This window comes from Pyrus communis, chromosome 12 (assembly GCF_963583255.1).
Source record: "Pyrus communis chromosome 12, drPyrComm1.1, whole genome shotgun sequence".
NCBI classification, from domain to species: Eukaryota; Viridiplantae; Streptophyta; class Magnoliopsida; order Rosales; family Rosaceae; genus Pyrus; species Pyrus communis.
In genome coordinates this window covers 21910249-21930808 of record NC_084814.1, presented here as the reverse complement: position 1 = coordinate 21930808, position 20560 = coordinate 21910249, and the positions used below count along the sequence as shown (strand labels likewise).

Here is a 20560-nt window from a genome sequence, read left to right as displayed (position 1 = left end):
AGATGGATGCAATAACTAATGCAAATTCCAAGTCCTCTTTCATCTCTACAAGGAAGAGACTTGTAGAGATGATAACACCATCAAAACTAGCCGTCTGAGTTTTGTAAAGACCATTACATCCTATTGGAAGAAACTTTACTTTTCCATGTTTCCTTCCATGTTTCATGCTTTGCTTTTTACTTTTCCATGTTTCCTTCCATGTTTTCTGCTTCCATGTTTGATGCTTTGCTTTTTCTTTCTTTATGTTTTGCTTTCCTTTCTTCCGCTCATTTATATGAGCTTTCCTTGTAAGTTACACACATATACAAAAATAGACATTCAAAATTCAATATGGTATCAGAGCAGTGACCCTAACCGGCCTGTCTCTGTGGTGTTCTCTTGAGAGATTTGTGAGCTTCTTGTCCTTCAATCATGGCTGAAGAAAGCTTAGTAAATTTGGAAGGAGACAGCTTTCATGTTACTCCACCATCACCACACTCAGATATTGATATCAACCCAAATCAACGTCTTAGTTCTGTCTTGCTAAATGAGTTTAACTATCTTCCATGGGAGAGAGCAGTTTCTCTTGCTCTGGGAGGACGATCAAAGCTTGGTTATGTTAATGGTGCTATTCCAATGCCTGAGACTACCTCACCGGAGTATGATGCTTGGCTATGCAAAGACCAGTTGGTCATGTCGTGGCTACTCAATTCCATGGATCGTAAGATTGCAGAAATTTTTAGCTATGCTGAATCCTCCATGACTCTTTGGAAAAATCTCAAGGAAATGTATGGAAATCAGAACAATGCGGCTAGAGTGTTTCAGTTAAAGAAGGACATTGCTGGTTTGCAACAGGAAGGGAAGCCATTTGTGCAACATCTTGGAAAGCTGACCACTATGTGGAACGAGCTGAATGTGTATCGACCACACACCATCGACGCTGCTGTGCTAACTAAAAGAGCCGAGGAAGACAAAATATTCCAACTCCTAGCAAGCCTGAGCCCTGAATTCGAAGATCTTCGAAGCCATATCCTCATGAATCCCGACCTGCCTTCTTTTTCAAGTGTGTGTGCCACAATTCAAAGAGAAGAGGTTCGAAGGAAAGTCATGACCTTGGACATGAAGGCAAATATACCAGAAGCTAGGGCTTACTTCTCTAACCAAAAACTTGGTGAGGAGAGAGGCTACAAAGGAAAGAAAACTGGCTTAAAATGTAGCCATTGTGATGTTGGTGGGCACTCAAGAGACCGATGCTGGATTCTTCATCCAGAGTTAAAACCAAAGTTTCCTAGGGATAACAAAGGTGTCTCGAAAGGCTCGTACAACCCTTCTTACAAGGCAAATCATGTTGCCACAACTTCTTCTGATGGAGCACTGAAGTTCACCATTAATCCAGCTGCACTGATCAACGAGTTTGCTATGTTTCTTCACAAGAAACAAGGTCTTGGAGATAGTGAAGGACCACTAAATCAGTGTGACAACAATCAAACTGCACTACTAGGACAGTTTGCTGGCTTCCTGGCTGGAAATGAAGGCGTGGTACAAAGGGACATCCCAGGTATCTTACACTCCTTCTCAACTGCTCTCAGCATTGGTAATGTGCATGATTATTGGATTATAGATTCTGGAGCCACTGATCATATGACTAACAAGTCTACAAACTTGCATAAATTTGAAAAAATTTCTATTCCATCCCAAGTGTCAGTTGCCAATGGAAAAAATGCTATGGTTGTGGGAAAAGGAAAAATACATTTGATCTCAAGTGATGTCGAGTCTGAGGCTCTTTATGTTCCCTCATTCCCTTTTCAACTTTTATCTGTTAGCAAGATCACAAACTCATTAAATTGTCTTGCCATTTTCTCTCCCAAAAATGTGATCTTTCAGGATGTAGTCACCAAGAAGACGATTGGTGAAGGATTTTTCTTAAATGGTCTCTACTATCTTTCCAAGCATATTCAAGTTCCCAAGGTTTTTCAAGTCACTTCAAGCTTAGCTCAAGAACAACAACTTTGGCACCAACGTCTAGCACATCCTTCTGAAAAAGTTCTATCCACCTTGTTCCCAAATATGTGCAAAGTTACAAGTCCTTGTGATGTTTGTCATTTTTCTAAGTTTACTAGATTACCATTTACTTCCTCTTTGTCTAGGGCTAGTAACCCTTTTGAAATTGTGCATTCCGATGTTTGGGGACCAACTATAGAGTCTTTTGATGGATACAAATATTTTGTAACTTTTGTGGATGATTTCACAAGGATTACTTGGTTGTATCTTTTGAAATTTAAAAGTGAAGTGATGGAAGTTTTTCAAGATTTTCATAGACTTGTGGCCACCCAATTTGCTTCAAAAATTCATATTTTACGATCAGATAACGGTACAGAATATATGTCTCATAACATATCACACTACTTGAGCACGCATGGTATATTACACCAAACAAGCTGTGTTGGAACACCTCAACAAAATGGGGTGGCTGAGAGGAAGAATAGAGATCTACTTGAGAAGACTAGAGCTCTTATGTTTCACATGAATGTGCCTAAGAAGTTTTGGTCTCAATGAGTCCTTACTGCGGCATATCTCATCAATAGATTGCCTAGTAAAGTGTTGAATTTTAAATCACCTTATGAGGTCTTGAAAAATAGAAAGATCAACTTTTCCCATTTGAGAGTCTTTGGGTGTACATGCTTTGTTCACATTCAAACTCAAAATCATGACAAGCTAGACCCAAGGGCTGCCAAATGTGTCTTTCTAGGTTATTCATCTACCCAAAAAGGTTACAAGTGCTATAATTCAACAACTAGAAAAATGGTTGTTTCAAGGGATGTTAAATTTGAAGAACATGTTCCTTACTTCTCACAATCACTGGATTACTCTAGACAGGGGGAGCATTTGATGGACTTATTTCCTTTTCCATATCCAAACGGAGAAGATGCAACATGCACTCCTAGTGATCATGTGCCGGATGATGTTAACCTTCACTCGGTGGAACATCTTGAAGATGAAAACCCTTCCTCATCAGAGATTCACACTGCACCCTCCAGTGATCCTTCCAACCATGATGTTGTTCAAATACTTGTAGTTCAATCTCCTATAGTTCGTCGCAATCCTGCAGGAGAGAGGAAACTTCCATCCAAGTTGCATGATTATGTGACCTACACTGCCAGGTATCCCGTGACTGATGTTATTGATTATAGCAAAGTTTCATCTTCTTTTTCTACATTCCTAAGTGCCATTAATGAAGCTCGAGAACCTCAAAGTTTTCAAGAAGCCAATCTTTACAGTGAGTGGAGAAATGCTATGACAGAGGAGCTTCAAGCCCTCCATGAAAATAACACATGGACTATAGTGAAACTTCCAAAAGGAAAGAAGGCAGTGGGGAGTCGTTGGGTGTACAAAACTAAGTTTCATTCAGATGGCACAATTGAAAGGAATAAGGCTCGCTTGGTTGCTCGAGGTTTTACACAAACCTATGGCGTCGATTATAAAGAGACATTTGCTCCGGTGGCAAAAATGAACACTGTTAGAGTATTGTTGTCGATTGCAATTAACAATGCATGGCCTCTCTTTCAAATGGATGTTAAAAATGCTTTCCTGCATGGTGAACTTGAAGAAGAGGTTTACATGAAGTTACCCCCAAGTCATCCTCAATCAAACAATCCAGAAATGGTGTGCAAACTCCATAAATCCATTTATGGTCTCAAGCAAAGTCCACGTGCATGGTATGCCAAGCTCAATCATGTTCTGGAAAGGGTTGGTTTTTGTCGAAGTATTGCGGATTCTTCCTTATTTGTTCGTTCCAGCTTAGTGGGTAAACTAGTTGTGCTCATTTATGTTGATGATCTAATTGTGACAGGTGATAATATGTCAGAGATTAATGCTCTTAAACAGTATCTCAACAACAAGTTTGCTATCAAGGATCTTGGCACTCTCAAATACTTTCTGGGCATCGAGATGGCACACTCTCACAAGGGTTTCTTCCTCAACCAACGCAAGTATGTCATGGATCTTCTTCACGAAGCAAAAATGACAGATTGCAAGCCTGCTCGTACCCCCTTGGATAACAACTTGAAGCTAAAAACTCACGGTGATCCAGTTCCCAATTTAAGTTACTATCAAATAATGGTTGGCAAACTCATTTATCTGACTATCACACGTCCTGATATATCATATGCTGTCAGCATTGTTAGCCAGTTTATGCACTCTCCAAGTATGGATCATTTGAAGATTGTTCATCGTGTGCTACATTATCTTAAGGGTTCCATTGGTAGAGGAATTCTTATGCACAACAATAGTCACACTCAGATCTCAGGCTATACCGATGCTGACTGGGCAGGCAATTCTCTCGATCGCAAGTCTACCACTGGGTTTTGTACGTTTGTGGGAGGCAACCTAGTTACCTGGAAAAGCAAGAAACAAAGTGTTGTTGCACGCTCTAGTGCAGAGGCAGAGTATCGTGCTATGGCGTCCACTGCTTGTGAACTTGTTTGGCTCAAAAGCCTTCTGTTGACTTTAGGTTTTCCTCATCAACAACCCATGTCCCTACACTGTGATAATCAGGCCGCGATGCACATTGCATCGAATCCTGTATTCCATGAGCGAACTAAACATATTGAAGTTGATTGTCACTACGTCAGAAATCAAGTTCAGTCCAAGGTGATCGACACTCACTACACGCGCAGTCATGATCAACTTGCGGATATTTTCACAAAAGGATTACCCTCTGCTGATTTTCAACGTCTTTTGTTCAAGCTTGGATCAATTAATCCCTTTGATCCAGCTTGAGGGGGAGTATTGGAAGAAACTTTACTTTTCCATGTTTCCTTCCATGTTTCATGCTTTGCTTTTTACTTTTCCATGTTTCCTTCCATGTTTCATGCTTTGCTTTTTCTTTCTTTATGTTTTGCTTTCCTTTCTTCTGCTCATTTATATGAGCTTTCCTTGTAAGTTACACACATATACAAAAATAGACATTCAAAATTCAATACATCCAGATTTACATAAAGATTATTGCTAACAAACCGTCTAGTTCATGTGCTTCTTATACAGCAAGATGCAACTCCCACACCGGTATGGTAGCAAATCATGTTATTTCTTAATTTGAGCTTCAAGCCATCCATAATTTAGTTTGCTCTTCTCTAAGAACTCCGTACCGGTCTTGGAAGTACAATTGTAAAACTAATCTCCAATAAACAATTTAAAAGATGCATTTTCCATGCTTGTGTTCCATCGAAACCAATAGATCCAACAGTAGAAACAGGGTTTGGACCATCCCAAGTCCTGCGGCCTGCCTCCGGAACAGAATGTCCTGGCAAAGCGGGAGGAGGAACGTGCGTTGAGCATTGAACTCTTCTCCCAGTTACTGTTTCGCAATCTTTCCTCCTCAAAGCATACCCAGCAACTGATGTTTTTAACAAAACCAAAATAGATGTATTACACATTATACAATACTGATGCTGCAACAATATAAACCCAGATGACAAATTCGGAGCTTCATACAAGTACAATTTCAACACAAAAAATGCACTTCATCACGAACTTTCAGTCATACAATAATCAATTGGTATTAGAATTTCTCTGTCCCACATAGGCCAGAAAGCTTGAAAACAAGCCCTTTAAATAGAATTATCCACTCTAACTAACATCGAGGCATTTTGTGATAAAACACTACACCTGACAAATTGAGCAGGTGTTCAAGTGGGGATAGTATCGGTGTTGTTAGAGTAGGCCCTCGGCCCGTCTACCTAAAATTTAACATGGTATCAGAGTCAGGGAACGAGCCCGTACATCCACGTGAATGGATGGATCCCCTTTGATCCCGTGCAAACGGGTGAGCCCCAACTTAGCTCTACGTAGGCCAAGAGATGCCACGTGAATGAGTGGGTCCCCATTGGCCCCGTCCAAACGGGTGAGCTCCGGTTTGGCTCCATGTGGTTGCTGATGTGCGGAATTTCACGTGTGACCTATAAAATGGGGTTTCACGTGCGGGAGAATGTTAGAATTCCTCTATCCCACATCGGCCAGAAGGCTTGAGACCAAGCCCTTTAAATAGAATTACCTCACTCTAACTAACACCAATGTCTTTTGTGATAAAACTTCACACCTGACGAATTGAGCAGGTGTTCAAGTGATGATAAAACTCCACACCTGACGAATTGAGTAGGTGTTCAAGTGGGGACAATATCGGTGTTGTTGGAGTGGGCCCTTGCCCCGTCTTAACAATTGGACCTCATCATTTTACAAACACAGAAATCATAGAATGAAAGTGACAGATTTGAAATGTAATGTAAGCATGCACTTTGGATTCTTAGAATGCTAAAAACGGAAACTGTTCCCATTTTGTTAGTTTTCCAGCGTTGTCTCGGAACAGAAACATAGGAACTAAAGAAAGAGAGAATAGTAACTGAAACATGGAAGCTTGGGGAGGTGGCAGGAGTCGTGGAATTTTGATGAGGTAAAGAAGAGTACCAAATAAACAAACAAAATAAAATCCATGAAACACTACCTGCAGAGATCAAAGTCCATCAACGCTCAGTCAACGCAAGAACCTCTATGAACTAATTAAGACTCTCAGAGAACAGCTTTAGCGGATCGATACCATCTGAGGTAGGAGAGCTCACTGAGCTGCAAGTAATCCTCGGTCTAAGCGAAAAGTTCTTCTCCCGCTAAATCCCATCATCCCTGGGAGACATAATGAAGTTGGAGAGACTAAATCTCTCTTCCAATCATATCCAAGGAGAAGTTCCTGCTCCACTTGGAAAGTTGACAAGCCTGCACATGCTAAACCCATCAAAGAACCATCTCCAAGGTCAAATCCCATCAACCATTTCAGGATTCCCACTCAGCTCCTTCTCGAGGAACACCAATCCCTGTGGCCACCATTAGCGTCATGTGTTCAGAATCTCGAAGGCCTAGGCTGGAATTCCAGTGCCCGTTGTTTTAACATCTGCAGTAATATGTTGCTTTATGTCATGCTGAGGATGTGGTGCAACTGGAGAAGAGTTTCCGTTTCGAACTTGGACGGCGTGGGGACAGCGGAGGCAGGCGGGGCGGATTGCAAAAGGGAAGTGGAGAAATAGGGTTTTAGGAATGAGAAGAAAGGTGGTGGACTCTTTAGCTCTGGTTTCGTCAAACGATACAGAAATGCGGCATGCATTAATTCTATTCTACAACCCACAGTGAAAAAAAAGATGTCATTAAATAGTAAATACGGTTTGACTATTAGCTGGAACAAGCACTACAACCTCAAAGTTAATGTCAAGAATAGAGCACCAAGAGTTCCTACTCATAGCGGAGCAAAAGCTATAGAGGAAGACATTATATTCTCAGAATCAGTGGAGTGTTCTCTACTTGAGTGAGATAAAACAAATGATCAAATAGGCGATAATGGAATCACATTAGGCAAATCATGAAGTTAGTGCTTAATTTTTCGTTCCTTTAGCTGTATTTTTTGTGTTTTAACTAATTTAAGTTATTGTTCCATACTTTTTTTAAAGGTTGTTGCTCTTGGGCTTATGTATTTCCATAAGCGGCTAAACCGTCTCCATGGAAACATAAGTGCCAAAACAATCTTTTTGTCGGTAGGGCGGGCAAAGCTTGGGTGCACCCGCTCAGGTGTGAGGGTGATTTTTATTTAGGATGTGTGGGACTTGCGATGCTCAAACTGATCTTCAGACTTCAAAACCTTCTAGAACTTCTTCAAATGTGTGACAGCATGAAGCAACCTGAGTAAGTCAATTCTACTTGGTTTGGTTTTGTTATTCCGTTCATTAGTGGAGAGATGTAGGAAATGATAGAGGATTACATCTGATTGTCTAGTCCCAACTCTTTTTTTGGACAAGTCTAGTCCTAAGTCTAATTAGTGGAATCCTGTTAATATCATTATTTGGTTAATCTAGGAAATCATAAGATTGTAACCGTATTAGGTGAGCTTCTGCACTTGCCATTGCCATCGCTCCGCATCTTAAATTTAAGTTGTCTATAGTCACTCTCTGTCAATTCTCTCTACTTCGAATTTGCTTTGTTTGCCACTTAATTTTTTTTTTTTTACTCAAACAGATGGATTTGCCACTTAATGTTAGTTGGTAGTAATTGTAATCTTTCTACTTATTTTAACTTGGGAGGAGTCTGAGTCTTTGGCCTTCACGAACATGTTTAATAATTGAGTTTAACTTTTTTTTGTAACTCAAATAGATGGATTTGCCACTTAATATTAGTTGGTAGTAATTGTAATCTTACTACTTATTTTAACTTTGGAGGGGTCTAAGTCTTCGGCCTTCATGAACATGTTTAATAATTGAGTTTAACTATCAATTTACGATTTAGATTTACCATTATAATCATATTATATGTTTTGCCTCAGTCAAGTAGCAAGTAGCCAACATACAGAGTCAACTCTAGGCTTGTTTTTTGTTTGCCTGTAGGTGTTTTCAAAGACGTGCTATTTAGTTTTCAAGTTAGAACCTCGAGCACATGTTCTATGTGTTTCCAAATTCCTTTCCCTTTTCATTTTCAGTTTTTTCTTGTTTTTTTTTATTTTCTTTTTATGACGACCTCCAAGAGAGATTTCCGGTAGCACGTATACCAAAGGTGAGCGCATTGAGGAAGACGTAAGTTTTTAAAGACGTCTTCAATGAATTTAGTGAGCAGGATAGGAATTCAAGGGACTGGTATCGTTTCTCCATTAGCTAGAACAAGCACTACATCCTCAAACTCTTGTTCTGGCTAATGGAGAAACGATATCAGTCCCTTGAACGCTTATCTTGCTCATTAAACTCAGTAAAGAAGTCTTTAAAAACTTCAACATCTTCCTCAATGCACTCGCCTTTGGTATACATGCTATCGCAAATCTCTCTTGAAGGACGTCATAAAAAGAAAATAAATAAATAAATAAACAAGAAAAAACTGAAAATGAAAAGGGAAAGGGATTTGGAAACACATAGAACATGTGCTCGAGGTTCCATCCCGAAAACTAAATAGCATGTCTTTAACAGCAGCTACAAGCAAACAGGAAATAGACCTAGAGTTGACTGTGTATGTTTGCTACTTGGCCGAGGCAAAACACATAATATTATTATAGTGGTAAATCCAAACCTCTATGAGGTAAATTGATAGTTAAACTCAATTATTAAACACGTTCACGAAGGCCAGAGACTTAGACCCTCCAAACTTAGAATAAGTAAAAAGATTACCAACTAATGTTAAGTGGCAAATCCATCTTTTTGAGTTAAAAAAAAAATATATATATATATATATATATATGTTAAGCGGCAAACAAAGTGAATTCGAAGTAGAGAGAATTGATAGAGAGTGATATTGACAACTTAAATTTAAAATATGGAGCAATGGCAAGTGCAGAAGCTAGCCTAATACAGTTACAATCTTTCATGTGATTTCCAAGGTTAGCGAGATCATGATAACAACATGATTCCACTAATTAGACTTAGGACTAGACAATCAGATGTAATCCTCTATCATTTCATACATCTCTCGACTAATGAACGGAATAACAAAACCAAACCAAGTAGAGAGAATTGACTTACTCAGGTTGCTGTCACACATTTGAAGAAGTTCTGGGTATTAGAAGGCTTTGAAGTCTAAAGATCAGTTTGAGCATCGCAAGTCCCACACATCCTAAATAAAAATCATGTTCTTCATCATCTCTCCTCCTACTTTCTTCATGCTCTTACTCTTCCATTTTGATTTTGGTGACTATTAGGATGGATGTAGGGTTTATATGGAGAAAAAAAGAAAGGATGAGATTGTAGATATTGCCAAGTAGCACGCCGTGATTGGTTAAAAATCTTATTGAAATCTATCCACAATGATTCTAAACAAATAGTGACACGTGGTGCGATGAGATTGGTTAAAAATCTTATATAAATTTATCCACAAAATTCTTACAGAATCATTACATGTGGCACTACGAAATTGGTTAAAAATCTACTAAAAATCTATCCATAAAAAATTATACTTCCGGATGATGACATATGACGTGATGAGGTTGGTTAAAAATTCTATCCAAAATTGAAATGAAATTATCTTTTATTATTTCCTAAAAAAATAATAATAATATTTTAACACCAATAGCCTGGCTGTTTATTTTCGGTGTGGATGTGCAGTTTGCTTGGGCAATTTGGTAGGGGTGTAATTGCTCTAAAGGCTTGAGGAATTCTGTAATGATATTCCTCTTGTTTAATGCCTTTATTTATAGTGTTCCACAAGTTTCATGGTGTCGGATTAGTGATTTTTCAATATTTGTTGGAATCTAAATAGTTTAAGGTTAAAATGTTTATAAAATTAAATTAGAATTAGTCTACATGATTTTTATTTTTTTAAAAGTTACTTTAAGAAAAAAAAATTTTATCTTAAATTCATTCTTTAATAATCTCCGGCTAAAAATTTAACTCATAATGGTTGGAGCAAAAAAACTGTTTTTGGGTTAAAATTTAAATTTTTTGGGTAAAAAATGTTAGGTTTAACCCAAGGGTTGGAGATGATCTAAGAGGGAGAAAATAATGTGTTCTCCAAGTAATACTAAGTCAAATAAAAAAGATCTTCTAAATCTCGAAAGATTCCTAACTTATATGTACTTAGGATTTACACAATAGTACTGTGTGAAATATTAATTACAACATTCCTTAAGTGTGTAAATACTCAAACAGTAGATGCAACAAATCTTCAGGCAACTATGAAAGTAGTTGACGAAGACGTCTCGTAGACACAATGAGCGAATGCGAGTCTCAAAATATCGTGTTTTTCTACCGGGTTCGAGTATATTGATCTAGCGTATGACTTGTATCCCTTATCTTGGTACACAACAGCATATGTAGTGATATGCTCGCCTTGGTTTAATGGATGTTCATCTACATTTGTAAGTGAAATGTCTCAAATTCAGCAACAAACCAATAAAGTCGACTTTTACACGTTAGGGGTAGGGACTCCAAAATTATTGCGTGCCCTCTCTTCGGTCTTTACGCATAAACTTAGCCCACGCTTGAGACAAAGCTGATAGGGGCCGCTCAATGCTTTTAGTAATGAGAACTTAGCCCATCTTAATTAACTAATTTTTTCACTGGTAGTGGTAGTCAATCTTAACAACACAGTTTCTCTTTGTTAAAACTAAACCGGGTCCTCCACAATGCGAGATATATCTTGCGGGATATTTGCAAAATATAAGTCCCAAGTCAATCATCATAATATAGCTGTCTATCCACATCTAGCAACCATCCTCAATAATATTTTGTCCTTACACATACTAATAACAAAACGAACATTAGTAAACGAGGAACATAACCAAATTGAGTTCATTATTAATCATGTACAACGAGTTAAAACCGGATGGTAAATTGCCAAATCAATCCTTGGTAAAACATGGTCCATAAAGACTGTCCATGACAGCAAACTGCATGTTCTCTGATGGCTTCCAATGGCGCTTCCTTTGATTTATAAACCAGTTATTAATTTGTTTCTGATCCAGTCCAGTCACTTGGGCAAGACTAATTTTATCAGCTTCCTGCACCATACCAGATAATTAGAGTGATTAATTTTCACATTCCATTTTCTCCTTCTACATACTTCGTTTATTTTTGCCTTTCAGATTGAACAAGCCCAAAGGGATCGATGGACAAATAGTAAACAGAGTTGTACAAAAGGAGAAAACGGGTATGACTGTAACCTATAAAATTAAGCCTTTATAAGTTAATAGTTACCGTTGGGTAAGGCCATTTATAGTGAAGGTTCCACCAATCAAAGAGAATTTGCCTTGCTTCTTTTGGGAGCTTTCCTTTCTTCTTCGTCTTGGAAAACTCATGTTTAAGGGTGCTTATATAGCCACTGTATTTACGCAACAGTTTATCCTTGAGCTCATGATCTTCCTTGGTCCGCGGAGAGTCTTGTGCCTCTATCTCTCCTCCACTCCCTTCTTCTTCGCCCGATGAACCAGCCGCATCGTCTGCAATTGAAGAATCCCGACTCACATAATTGAACGGAAATCAATCATGCCAAATTTTAAATAACTTGTTCATACTTAGGTAGCAGAAATGTGCTCACAAATTAATCTACCTTCACAAATAAAGGTCACAAAAGAAAGAAAAAAATTCATCCCATAATATTTAACTTGAAAACTGCTTTAAGAAATGGAATTGGCTCCACACTCAAGTGCTTTAAAGTTTCTTTCCTTACGTATTGTACGACGTAATCACATAATTAGTTTCTCCATTCTAATTGTAGAGAAAGAATAAATAATATAATCAATAGCCACAATGCAACAAACCTTGGCAATTCCCTCTCAATTTGTTAGGTTTAGACTTGAGAGTTGAGACCGAGTCTCGACCATGTGAGCATAGAGATGGAACCCCGTAATCCAAAAAGGCCATAGAACAGAATTGCGGTATCAGTTCAGTGGATCAAGTAGTGGGCCAGCCATGCACCCATATACATACATATATATATATATATCAATGAGAGACCATGCATGCATGCATGCACACATGGAGAGCAAGATTTCGTGTTTCCAGGGATGTGATGTATCATAAAGCCATGATGCTACATGGATGGCGGGGTCCGGTAACATCAACTGACAGCCTCAAAACAAACGTTTTGAATTAAAAAAGAAATTAAAAAAATGCCGAAAAAGTTCGTTGTGTCGTATCGCATGCAGTCAAATGTTAGTGGGCTCATCGATCGATCTGTTACTTCAGTCTCAGAGACAGAGGTAAGGTAACGCGTAAAGCAAGCACTCTACGTATTTTCTTCTACACTCAAACTCCAAAGAACTCTCATTGCCTGACTGCCTGACTGCCTGCCGCGGCCTGCTCCACTCTCAAATCTCCATCAGTTCAGTTCACTCTCAAGTCTACCGTCAACTCTTTTTCTTTCTATTTCTTGCAGTTTCGAGAAAGGTTGCAGAAAGCATCCATACCTTTGTTCTGTCCTTGGAAATTGATGTGCAACCCAAATTCATACAACCAAAGTAGAAATTTTCAATCTATTTATCAAAACAACACAAACAAAACCCTTTATCAATCAAATCAAATAACAAGTAACACTTTACATAAATGATACTAACAGAAACACATAATTTATGTGTGAATAATTTTTCTTAATAAATGCATAATTTTTTTTTAATATTACATAATTATTGTTTTGATCTTCTTATATAAATATTGTATATAAAAAATAAGAGTAAAATTAAAAACATATGATTGTCATAATCTAAAAAATAGGATAAAATAGAAATATAATTGTCATTTTATCAAAAGATACAAAATTACTATTTTACCCTCTTTTTTGTCAATAGCGTATTGAAAGTCAGGACAAAATAGAAAAAAAAGTTGACAAAGAAGATTTTCTTAGCAATTGATCTGAGCCTAGAGAACAATTGATCCAGTCAGTTGAAATTCAATCAAACGGTTACAAATAAAAGATCCTACTAAAAATTATAATAATTATAATCGTCGGATCAAATTTCATCGGGTCGGATCAATTGATCTCTAGGCTCACGATCCTTAGATCCGAAGAGGATCTGGATCCGTATAGAAGATTTATTTATAAAAAAAATCTAAAATGGTAGGATATAAGTAATAATAATTTTCATGCACAATTTTTTTTTCAAATACCCTTGTTTATTATTTCAGTCACTAGGCTACCACTTTCTGTCGCGCCCTAAATTGAACCCAAACTGGAAGTGCAACAGTGCCATGCTCCAATGAAAAATAAAGTTACAACGTATAGTGCCAACATCATACCATTACATATTTAATGGAATGTTAAATTAAGACGAATAGTAGCAGCAAAGCTTTTGGAAATTAATGAAACTTAAACCTCACTTGTAAACACAAAACAATCTGATATAGTTTCGAAAATTTGGTGGAGTGATGAAAGTTCAAGTAACATATATCTGTAACATTTTACCAAAAGAAGAAAAAAAAAAAAAAAAAACAATTCGAAAATGTCATAAATAAACAAAGGTATGTAGGAGAAAAGCTTGTAAAAATTAGTTCCCTCATATAAGTGTTCAAATGAGTTTAAAACAAAGGTGTACATGAGGGACTTTACTTGTTAGGTATGTAAATAGTCCAAATTCTGAGTCTGAAAGTATTAAAAATGAGTTCGAAATGTGTCATTAATTAATATGACCTACTTAAAATAGTAAAAGCTTGTAAGAATTATGGACGCAGATGTTAGTATTCCGTGAGTGCTACAAGACTGGTTAGGGTTTAGTGCCACAAATATGGATACAGAAGATCATTGAATACACATACCACCTAGGGAAGAAAAAAGCATTGGATGCATGCACCGGCAGCCACCGCAGCTTCAACCACTGTTGCTTCAACTTTGAATCCCTAAAAGCAGAACCCTACCTGCAGCGGAAACTGCGGGAGTCCTTGTGGTCAACAAGTCAACCACTTTAACACTTCTTCACCCTATCCAATCCAACCAATTGACCATTCTACCCTTTTCTATGCCCTTTGCTTTTTGTTGTGTCCTAATAATAATACACGGTTTCCAATGCCCTACCTCACCAGCTAGTGGGTGCACACTTACTATTGCACAGCATGCAATGAAATTTCAAATCACCCTTGCATGCACAGTGATTAGGCACATGTGGTAAAACAAACCTAGCTGCTTTATTTAGCTGACAAGGTATATCTCAGGTGAAGTTTTGGACTTCATATCAATCCAGGGAAGATAGAGAAATATTGCTGAACCTACTTGAAAAAGGTCATACTATATGTTAATCTAAAACTTAACGAAAAATTTACGATTTATTTTAACGAAAAATTATATTTTTACACTAAAAAATCAATCATAATATTATTCACTTTATCCTTTATTTTGTTTTTATTTTTAAAACTCAAAATTTTCAAACCCTTTTCATTAGTTTTTCTAAACTTTAATGGTTAGGATCATGAAATCATGTTGTGGAGCGGACTCGAACACAATATTAAGAAAACGCTGGGCGCTTCTGTGTGTGTTTGTATTACAAATTTTTTCTTGATTGATTTGCTTTAGAACAAAGAAATGATAATGGATATGCAGATATAGGACAGTCACAGTCACAGTTACAGTTCAAACTTCAGTAGCTAGAAAAACAGAGGTTGAAAGAATACCTAGTGATTAAAACGTAATCCTGATGCCTAAGCACCAATTTTCAATAAACTAAATACCATGCTTAATCACTTACTATTTGCATGCAAGTTTTAAGTTTAACATCTATATTTTAATTCATTTGACTACTACACCTGTATCTAGCCCTAAATGACATAGCAGTTACGGCAAAACCTAGTGTTATAGCTAGAGGTTACAATGGAGAAATTTTTAGATGTACCGGGTACACCAAAAAATTTTGATGTACCCTCACTCATAATGGTTTGATTTTTATTTATTTATTGAGGGTACAAAAAGTGAGGGTACACCATTATGAGTGAGGGTACACTAAAAATTTTTGGTGTACCCGGTACACCTAAAAATTTCTCGTTACAATGAAGGAACATGGATTACGTATCTTTGACGCATTTGAAAAAAAGACCAAACCTATTACCTCCCAAGTACATTAGGGTTCAATTCAAACCACATCACATTTCAAAGACACATTTTCCAAATGCTACCAAAAAAATAAAACGTTTGACCTATATTTAGCCAATAAGAGCTACTTCTTATAGGACAAGGAGTAGCTAAAATTTGAAATTATTTTGTAAAAGCATTTTGTTATTCGCACTACAAAATAGTAAGTGAAAAAACAAAGGAGGTAGGAATGAGACGATCATTCTAGAGTGTTAATAACATTTTCGTTCGAAATTATAGAGATAAAACTTACTAGATATGATTTAAGACTTTCAAATTTTAATCATGAACAGCTAATAAAGAAACGTTAATCTGCCGGCAGAGAGCACCCAAAACATACTTGTGAAAAGCTTCAACAGCTCTTAACCATTAACAACAAGAAATAGCACATGCCAATTTCATTCGATCGATCTTAAAGACTGCATGTATATCTAAGGCATCCTCGAGATATAGTATTTGAAAATTCAAAAAGAATCTGCTCAAGCATGTCATTAAGAGAAAAGAACACACTGCTGGCACATTAGGTAATAGAACCTTTCAAACTCAGTAGCCAGGTGCCTTAAAGGTGATGAACTCTTTTGAATGCCTATAGTTTTATTGCATGCCTAAACCAATTAAGTAGTAACAACCAAGTTCCACACCAATGGTCCCCAACAGAATCTATATAACATCATCCCATGAAAGAAGCTTTCTTTTAAAGTGGTGCCAAAAAAAAAAAGAGATTGTCATACTATATCTGTAAACTTGTTGCCTTAAGCACAAAAGGTAATGCTAAACTAACAATTTCTGCGACAAAATCGATCTGTTGCAAGTACGCATCTCATGGATTCAGCCATTATATAAGTATATGAACAACCTCAAAAGTAGGATATCAACACTAATTAAAGGAATACAAGGTCGGTCCCCTAGGCAGACATAATATTTTGGAAATGCAGCTAAGTGTACTTCTCCTGCCATGATATATGTATATTAAACTGGTGTTCGTCACAGGATTCCATATTAGGAATCTCCTTGTCTTCATCATGTGGATGATTAGAAGAAAAGTGGTCTATTTCAGCTTGGATTGTATTTTATACAATTGAAACCGCCAGCAGTTATTCTTAATCATTCTTCTAAGTACTCTTTATTTGGATATACGGAAGAATTTGATCAAGTATAATACCCTTACCAAGGTAAAATTATTAATTCCCTCACATGGCACGCACCAAAACTCATGCTCTATGGATCATATCCAAATAACTTCATTGAAGATTTAATTTTAACATACCTACAATCAATATTGACCATTTCAATAAATGCAAGTTTAGTATAAATGCAAAAAGCAAGAGTCATTACCACAAGGAAAATTAGGCCAATCCTACTAGACGCATACATTAGTTGTCTCCGATTAGATTACACACGTGTGGCAAGGAACCAGCTTACATTAGATTTTTCCCCTCTAAACACTGCCTTAGAAACTGGTCAACCAATTCATGTTAGCATCTCTGTAAGTTGGATTAAATAACGACCGACTTTACGCCCACAATACACGTATTAAAAAGTAAAAAACATTGAAGAACACAGAAGTGGTGAAAAAAAACTTTTTTTACAGGTATGCGTACATACCAACACAAGTGATCTAATCACAGGCCAATACAAATTACCTATAAATAAACCAAATTAAAGCTCCATTTTTATTTTATCCTTTGTGACAGTCACTCAATTACCTAGCCAGGACCATAGGCAGCTGCTAGACTTGAAAATACCTTCACATGACACTGTTTATGATCTATTTTTGGGTCTCTTTTATCTATTCTAGGGTTTCTTAATTCATCTGCTTAAATTTGTAAGATAGTCACATAAAAAATTACAGTACTGCTCTCTTCCTTCTCCTAAATGGCTTAGCTTTGAGTTAATTTGTGCCCTTGTACTTAAAATGTGCAAAGCGCCAACGTGCGCCTATAGCTAAACAAATCGCATAAAGAAAACAAGGATTTGGGTTAATTAAAGAGAGAAAGTTTAAGAAGGAGTACGGGTATTATTGGCGAGAGTGTTGAGCTGCGTCTCCATCTTGTTCAAGAAGGTGATTGCTTCATCAAATGGCCTCGTAAGATCCGATCTGAACTTGAACAATATTTCGCAGTAACTTTCCTAAGAAATTAGAGAGAGAGAGAGAGAGAATTAGCTAGGCAAAAAACAAAGGAGATTTCATCATTCACAGAGTTTGAAGAGAGAGAGAGAGAATTAGCTAGGCAAAAAACAAAAGAGATTTCATCATTCACAGAGTTTGAAGAGAGAGAGAGAGAGAGAGAGAGAGAGAGAGAGAGAGGGAGAGGGAGAGGGAGAGAGAGATACCATGAAGAGATCGAGGTCAGGATCGGCAGTAGAAATGCAAGTTGAAGCGGTGGGTCTCGTGGAAATTAGATGATCACTTTGTCGCCGGATTTCGTCCAACACACTTGCTATTTCTGGTGGCGCTCCCACCTACACACATTTAATATTGTTATTCAGCCAAATTAAACACAAACACAAACAATATAATTAAGCAACTTAAGAGAATCAAAAGCAAAAAATTAAGGCACTTAATTACTACCTAAATGTTTACATATAATTATCAAATATTCGAATTTGTTGAAGATTAGATTAGAAATCGTTTGATAATCATTTTACTTTCAGATTTTGTATGTTCTTGTCTGAAAACTCAAAAATTATTTGCTAACGGTTCTTAGCGAGACTAACACTTATAACATCTTTATTTCTTGGTATTCTTTTCGTTTCGTTTGCAATTTTTAATTTTCAGAACAATAAAGTTAGATGTGTTAGGGTTACTAACTATATAGTACTAGTACTCCACCTTTTGGCAATCGATGTAAGCTTGAATAAGCTTAGGATATAGAGGATGTGAAGCGATCTTCTCAATATTCATTTGACAAGAAACCTCTTCTCCCCAAGCTCCTCCTCCTTCTCTTTGAATCCCAGCTGCCACCACCGAAGCAGCGTCTGACACTCCGGACGACGACCCTGAAAACATCTGGTCGGGCCTCACCGTCCCGGGTAACCGCTGCTCCCCCAGAGCCGCAGCTAAAGGCTCAAAGCTAGCGCTCCTACTCCTGTAGTTGTCGTAGTAGTCCACCTGTTGATCAAGAACCGTCTGATTCGCCGGAAAAGGCATAGCAGCCATTGATGAAGAGTAGTATTGATCAGAGCTGAAACCAGCTGAAGGCGTTGACGATGGGCCCCCGAGGCCGTACAGCTCCTCCATCATTGTTGCGTTTCCACCGAGAGGGAGGGAAGGATGAGATTAGGGTTAGCTATCTGCTTAGGGAAAGACACAAAGACGAGAGAGCTTCCGGCTTTATAATTATAGGGATGGAAAGTGGGAGTGTGAGGCCAGAGAGAGCGCACACATTCAACATTATAAGTTAATTTAATAATTAATTAGGTTGAAAGTTGGTCAATAATCATAGCAAAATAACTTATGGTGCTAATGACTTTTTGTATTTTGGTTAAGTGGTATTGGAAAGGGCGGATCCATTCCACTAAATCTATTCTATCACCTAATACGAGCTCTTGCAATTTGATTCAATTGTTACTATTCAATCACTGAATACATGTCTTTGAAATTTGATCTAACGGCTAAAGTTATTATAACTTTTAAGAGAGTCTTCTGTTTGTAGCTATTAGATCAAATTTCAAAGGCCCGAATTGATTGATTGGGTAGATTTGGTAAAAGGGATCCAAAGAGGATCCATTTCCAGTGGTATTATCCCTTATCTTTAAGAGATGATAGGTAAATTGCTATGTAAATTTTTTTTTATTTTTTAGCAAACGAAATTAGCTATACTAAAGGGTCAATGACTAGCTAAGCTCATAATGAATTAGCAATTGTGTGGTTCAAATTTGCCTTTAGCAAAAATCGAATCTAAAATTTTTTACTTATAAGTGTAAAAAAATACCACCAAAACAAAATTCTAAATGACAAATTGCTGTGTGTGGTTAGAGTCGTCTTTTGCTTTTTTTGAGCTAACCGAGTTCAAGGTCTCCTCCTTTTAGTATAATTTAAAGTAAATCATGTTAAAAACATTATAAGGCTATATCATGCATGATGTATGTATGTAGAAATTTTTTTAAACTAGAATTTTTGTGAACAAATGTATGTATGTAGATTTAGTTGTAGAGAAGTCAAAAAGTCAACTAGCATTCCATCCATTTTGTAGAGAAGTCAAAAAGTCAACTAGCATTCCATATGGTCCTCTCACTAAAATTTAAAAGCACAATTAGTTGATTAGGCACTTGACACTGAAGTTAATGATATTTTTCTCCAATTGTGTGATAAATTTTGTGTTGAAATTTTGATAATGGCAAGTTAAATATTGAATGGTTATACTTGAATTATCATGTGTCTTTGTCCAAATCTTTCAATACTTAATATTAAATAGAAAAATATTAGGAAGATTGTGTTTTTAAATAATATTTTACAAACCACATGATTTGATTATTGATAATTGATACATTTTTGACTTAAAATAAGGAATTTAATCATCAACTTTCACATAATGTGTTCTTCAGAATATATATTATTCAAATAAATAAGCTATCTAGTGTCACTTGTATAAATATGTTATTGTGTTAAATTGAATAGTCATCAAACAATAATAAAAGATTGAGACAATTACAACTTCCTTTATTGAATTTCCTTTTACTTGATTGAACAACTCAAAATTCAGTTATTTCAACCACATCAAGTGCTCTTTTAAATTGGTCAAGACTCTTCAATTCAAGGTTGTTTCTCTATGGTACTAGTTGTTGCTTCATTAATAGGCTCACGATTCGACTTTGATCACTATGACTGGTACCATGATCCAATCCTAGACAAACATACCTAATTTTAATAGCAGACACAGTAACAATCAAAATGGCTCCTTCTTTAGTATGATTATATGAACAAATACCTGAACCAAAATATGTTATTGCTATGAGAGCATGCACAATTATAGGGGGATGTCCCGTAACGATTCTTATAGTATTGTTCAGGGAGTTG

General features: G+C 36.9%; 2 protein-coding genes across 2 annotated transcripts; one reads left to right on the top strand and one right to left on the bottom strand.

Annotated features, from left to right (window-relative positions):
* Nucleotides 1-411: 411 nt before the first annotated feature.
* LOC137710178 (uncharacterized) lies at nucleotides 412-1624 on the top strand. Its single transcript, XM_068449125.1, has 2 exons — nucleotides 412-1518; nucleotides 1601-1624. The coding sequence occupies exons 1-2, from the start codon at nucleotides 412-414 to the stop codon at nucleotides 1622-1624; spliced, it is 1131 nt and encodes a 376-aa protein (XP_068305226.1).
* Nucleotides 1625-11135: 9511 nt separating this feature from the next.
* LOC137710699 (homeobox protein knotted-1-like 6) lies at nucleotides 11136-18916 on the bottom strand. The gene is made up of 5 exons (XM_068449802.1): nucleotides 18374-18916; nucleotides 17875-18003; nucleotides 17553-17670; nucleotides 11685-11926; nucleotides 11136-11488 (listed from the first exon to the last, which is right to left on the bottom strand). The coding sequence occupies exons 1-5, from the start codon at nucleotides 18782-18784 to the stop codon at nucleotides 11330-11332; spliced, it is 1059 nt and encodes a 352-aa protein (XP_068305903.1). The 5' UTR covers nucleotides 18785-18916; the 3' UTR covers nucleotides 11136-11329.
* Nucleotides 18917-20560: the final 1644 nt, after the last annotated feature.

Coding starts and splice junctions, on each gene's coding strand:
- LOC137710699 (XM_068449802.1), bottom strand. CDS start 18,784: ATGATGGAGGAGCTGTACGGCCTCGGGGGCCCATCGTCAACGCCTTCA. Junction 17,671..17,874: donor CTGACCTCGATCTCTTCATG/GTATCTCTCTCT, acceptor CTAATTTCTTAG/GAAAGTTACTGCGAAATATT. Junction 11,489..11,684: donor ATAAATGGCCTTACCCAACG/GTAACTATTAAC, acceptor GGTATGGTGCAG/GAAGCTGATAAAATTAGTCT.
- LOC137710178 (XM_068449125.1), top strand. CDS start 412: ATGGCTGAAGAAAGCTTAGTAAATTTGGAAGGAGACAGCTTTCATGTT. Junction 1,519..1,600: donor TGGCTGGAAATGAAGGCGTG/GTACAAAGGGAC, acceptor ATTGGATTATAG/ATTCTGGAGCCACTGATCAT.